Source organism: Monopterus albus, unplaced genomic scaffold (genome assembly GCF_001952655.1).
Source record: "Monopterus albus unplaced genomic scaffold, M_albus_1.0 scaffold141.1, whole genome shotgun sequence".
NCBI lineage: Eukaryota > Metazoa > Chordata > Actinopteri > Synbranchiformes > Synbranchidae > Monopterus > Monopterus albus.
The window spans coordinates 1238136-1242147 of NW_018128021.1; the positions used below are offsets into that span (position 1 = coordinate 1238136).

Here is a 4012-nt window from a genome sequence, read left to right on the forward strand (position 1 = left end):
TGCTGGATGACAAATATACAGGAGAATGAAAGGGCGTGAAGAAATTTAGCTAAAAACTACAGCACCCAGCCACTGGAGGAAATTAGTGGTTCGCTTTTTTATAATATAACAGTAGGAACAAATGGGCTTGGGGCTGAATGACAGCCGGTGGAGGGGAGTAGGAAAGTACTGATAAATGGACTAACTCATTGTTGATGGTAAGGAAATCACAAAGTAAGGCCAGTCACATCCTTTAATGACAGCTTGTTCAGTGTTTTTATTGTGTTAGTGTCAGTGGAAGAAGGGATGAAAAAGACTGACAAACATACCTTCTGATTTTCTTCTATCTCTTTACGGATCTCAGAGTTGACCACTGTTTTAGTCATGGATCTGTGAAAGGAGAAGGGCAGACTGAACTACATAACTGCAGACTAGTTAATATCTGTGCATCTCTAACATTTTCATTTTAGCTGTGGTTTATGTGCGCATCTCCTCTGTACCTGGCTTTGGTGGGGAAGTTCTGACTGAGGTCTTTCATAACGTTGAGGGCATCATCAGCGGGAGCAGCGAGTATACGAGCTGCTGTCTGGAAACTCAGATCTACACAGGAAAATGTGGGTGGATGGGAGGTAGGCAGGCAAAGAGGGCAAGAACAGGGAAGAGATGAATGGAGAAAAGCAGAGAGGACAAGAGGAAACACAAGAGGGTACAGAGAAATACAGAAAAATTAATGAGAGAGAATTAATTAAACAGACCAGAATATACACACATGCTGTATAGTGACTTCAGAAAGTCTTTAGATCCCTTTACACTTTCCTATGCTGTAGATTTATTTTTAAAATGTCTAAAATTGACATTTTGCACATCAGTTTATATTTAATAACCCATAATGACAAAGTCAAAATGTATTTGCAAATTTTTTAAAAACCACAAACTGTGTTGTCTCAGTATTCAGAGCCTTAATTCAGTACTTTGTAGAAGTCCTTTTGGCAGCAAATATTGCTTCGAGTTTTCTTAGGGAAGTCTCTAGATACTTTGCGCACCTAGATTTGAGAAGTTTACTCCACTCTTCCATTGTTAAGATTCAATAGGAACCTCTGCTGCCCAGTTGCTCTGTGAGGTGTAAGTCTGTGCTTTGGCTGGACAGACAAATTTATCCTAAAGCCACTTCAGTAGTGTCTGGGCTGTACTGCTTCACGTCACCGTCATGCTGGATCTCGTAGAGCAGGTTTGTTCCAAGGACCTCTCTGTATTTGACTGCATTTATACTTCCCTTAATTCAGTTTTTGATTTTCAATAAATGTACAAAAAATTCTAAAAATCTATTTTCACATTTCCATCAGATAAGTTATTCGGTGCAGACTGTTGAGCTGTTTTTGTCAATTTAAAATCTACCCCACAAAATGTGCAAAAGTGGTCAAAACACTGTAAAGCAAATGCACGCTCATGTGAAGATATCCTGTAGAAGTATAGAGACAACACTGCAGCTTAAAGAGCATTTCTTTCAGTGAAAGGGAGAGTTTAGCAAGGATTATTTCAGTGCAGTGAGAACCTCTGTAATGGTGTTGCAATCTGTGTGATTATTAGCCTCTGGAGGTCTCCCTCTCTTTGTAAACAGGCTGGGCTAACGAGGCCCAGTGGGGTAAAAGATAAAGACAGATGCCCACATGACAGTCTGACAGCCGACCCAACCCACTCTCATCCCCTTATATTCTTTATTCACCATGATCAATGCAGCCAAATGCTTACAACCTGACCACACTTTGTGATAGAAATAAGACTCTTTATGCATGATTTACAAAAACAAAACAAAAATTAGCTTGTGGTATGTATGAGGCAATAAAAATGGACCAAATTCAAAAGCACAAACATTTATAGTAAGTCTGAGATTCAATAGATGATGTAATCCTAATCAATAATGCTTTTACGCTGCAGCAGACAGTGCTCTCATATCTTCAGGATATTATAGCTCAAATATATCAAGGGGACACTAGTCGACCACAGTCATTGATTACAGGCCTGGGCAGATACTATAAATTTTCTGCTGCAAGTTGGTAACTGGTCCTGTTAAAGCAACAGAGGCTAATATTCATTTCCTTTTATGCATTTATTTATGACCAATGTATAAGAAAAATTAAACTGCAGGGAGGCAAATTCTCCCCACTGTCTAATGCAGAAGATGATTATAAGAAAAAGTGTTTTAATCTCTTCATAAAGGGAAAATGAAAAACTGAACAGGGACTGCAGTTTCCTGTTCCTATTCCTGCAGTAATTGTGCTCTCTTCCTGTTTACTTTGTGCTTGCTACCAGATTTTTTACAGATTAAGCTCACAGGTTTATCTGAACATCAGCTAATTTTTGAGTCACAACATACACCTGCACTACTTAAGCACATGTGTTACAGAATTTCTTGCTAATAACCAAATTTAACTTGCTACTTTAGGTCAGCTAGCCTAGAAGCTAGCTAAGCTACTAGCTTAGTTGAGAGCAATGGCTTCCCCCTCTCCTTTCTCTTGCTCAGAGTGTCGCATGTTCAGTTATTCCTCTGGCTTCTTTAGCAATAATGGTATTTGTAATAAATGTCAGATACTAGCAGCACTGGAGGCGAGGTTCACCAAATTGGAAGCGCGGCTTCGCGCCAAAACAACCCAGTTAGTCACACATACGTAGCCGTGGTGGAGCCTCCTAGACGTAGCTTGGGAAAAACCTGGTCTGATTAACAGTGACGGCATCCATCTCAATTTGGATGTTGCAGCTCTCATATCTAGAAATCTGGATGAGTTTATTTTACACCCTAAATTATGGTAAATGGACTGTATTTATATAGCGATGCACTGGCTAAAGCGCTTTAAGCGACAGCTCCTGCAAGATGAGGAAGGGAAGAAAGCCAGAGAAAAGAGAAGCAAACAAGGAGGTAAAGACAAAGTAAGGCAAAGATCACAGTGACTGTTATGTTTTACATTTGAGAGCATTACCATTTTTAATACCATTGTGTACGATGTGTATATTTCATACTAAAAGATAGTAGATGCTGTATTTATTTCTATAAACAGTAGAGCATCGGCATTTTAACTGATTAGTGTGATTGTGTACTTTGCTTACAGCCATACAACCTACCCACTCTGGTCCTGCAGAGATGTGTGCTTCAGCGCTGGATGTCAGGAAACAGAATGTAGATATCATGTTATCACACAACAGTAAACTAAATCTGATATGATGTAACAGTAGTGCTGCCACGGTGTGGACACAAATGGTACTGCAGGTAACTCTTACCTTTGGCTTCAGGTGAGTCAATGACTGCCTGAACGGTAGTGAACTTCTCTAAGAGCACACCACTCTGCTCCTCCTCAAAACCCATCTCCTGCAATAAAAGAATTAAAAAAGTCAAAAGGTTAAGTCACCTCATGTGTCTCTTTGCAAAAATATCCTTAAGATAAACACCAAACACCAAAACAGCACTCGGCTCTAACCATCTGGATGAATCCAGCACTATAAGTAATAAATAAGCTAATGTTCATGACTTTTTCACCACCATAAATTCCACTTTGATTTAATATGTTGATATAATGTTATTATTTCAATCTGATAATAATGCATTAAGATTATGTTTGTGATTCAATGACCAAAGACGGGAAACTAGGAAAAAGAAGTAAGCCTGCAGTGTTGAAATGAACCGATTTCAGTTCCTGGTTTTATACGGAGGCTTCACTTAAGTTGAATTTATAGACTTCAATAGCAGCCTTGGAGGAAGCTGAGGCTCCTCACCATGAGCTGCAGGACCCGGCAGGTAAAGAGTTTACTGGAAGCCTCTTTACAGTGCTGATCCAACCTCAACACCTGCTCCATGGCCGCCTCTGCCTCACTATACCGCTGAAGCACACACACAGCACAAAATCAAAACACAGGACATTACGCCACCTGGTGAAGGATTAAATTGTTGAGGGATAATAGTAGTGCTAAGCATCACTAATCTACTGCCAGTATATTCGTTTTAAGAATATGCAGTGGGTTACTGAGGAAGAGACGTTCATAT

The 4012-nt window shown here is 39.7% G+C and overlaps 1 protein-coding gene and 1 long non-coding RNA gene across 3 annotated transcripts in view; both read right to left on the minus strand.

Annotated features, from left to right (window-relative positions):
- The window catches only part of uggt1 (UDP-glucose glycoprotein glucosyltransferase 1), a 34707-nt gene that overhangs the window by 16582 nt on the left and 14113 nt on the right, over positions 1-4012 (minus strand). For both annotated transcript variants that reach the window (XM_020613973.1, XM_020613974.1), the window contains exons 10-11: positions 480-579; positions 309-369 (exon numbers count right to left, since the gene is read on the minus strand). In XM_020613973.1, the coding sequence (XP_020469629.1) occupies positions 309-369; positions 480-579 (161 nt within the window). The remainder of the gene's footprint in view (positions 1-308; positions 370-479; positions 580-4012) is intronic.
- Positions 2830-3846, minus strand: LOC109968012 (uncharacterized). The gene is made up of 4 exons (XR_002276032.1): positions 3745-3846; positions 3253-3340; positions 3097-3130; positions 2830-2841 (listed from the first exon to the last, which is right to left on the minus strand). It is a non-coding gene; the product is annotated as an uncharacterized LOC109968012 (long non-coding RNA).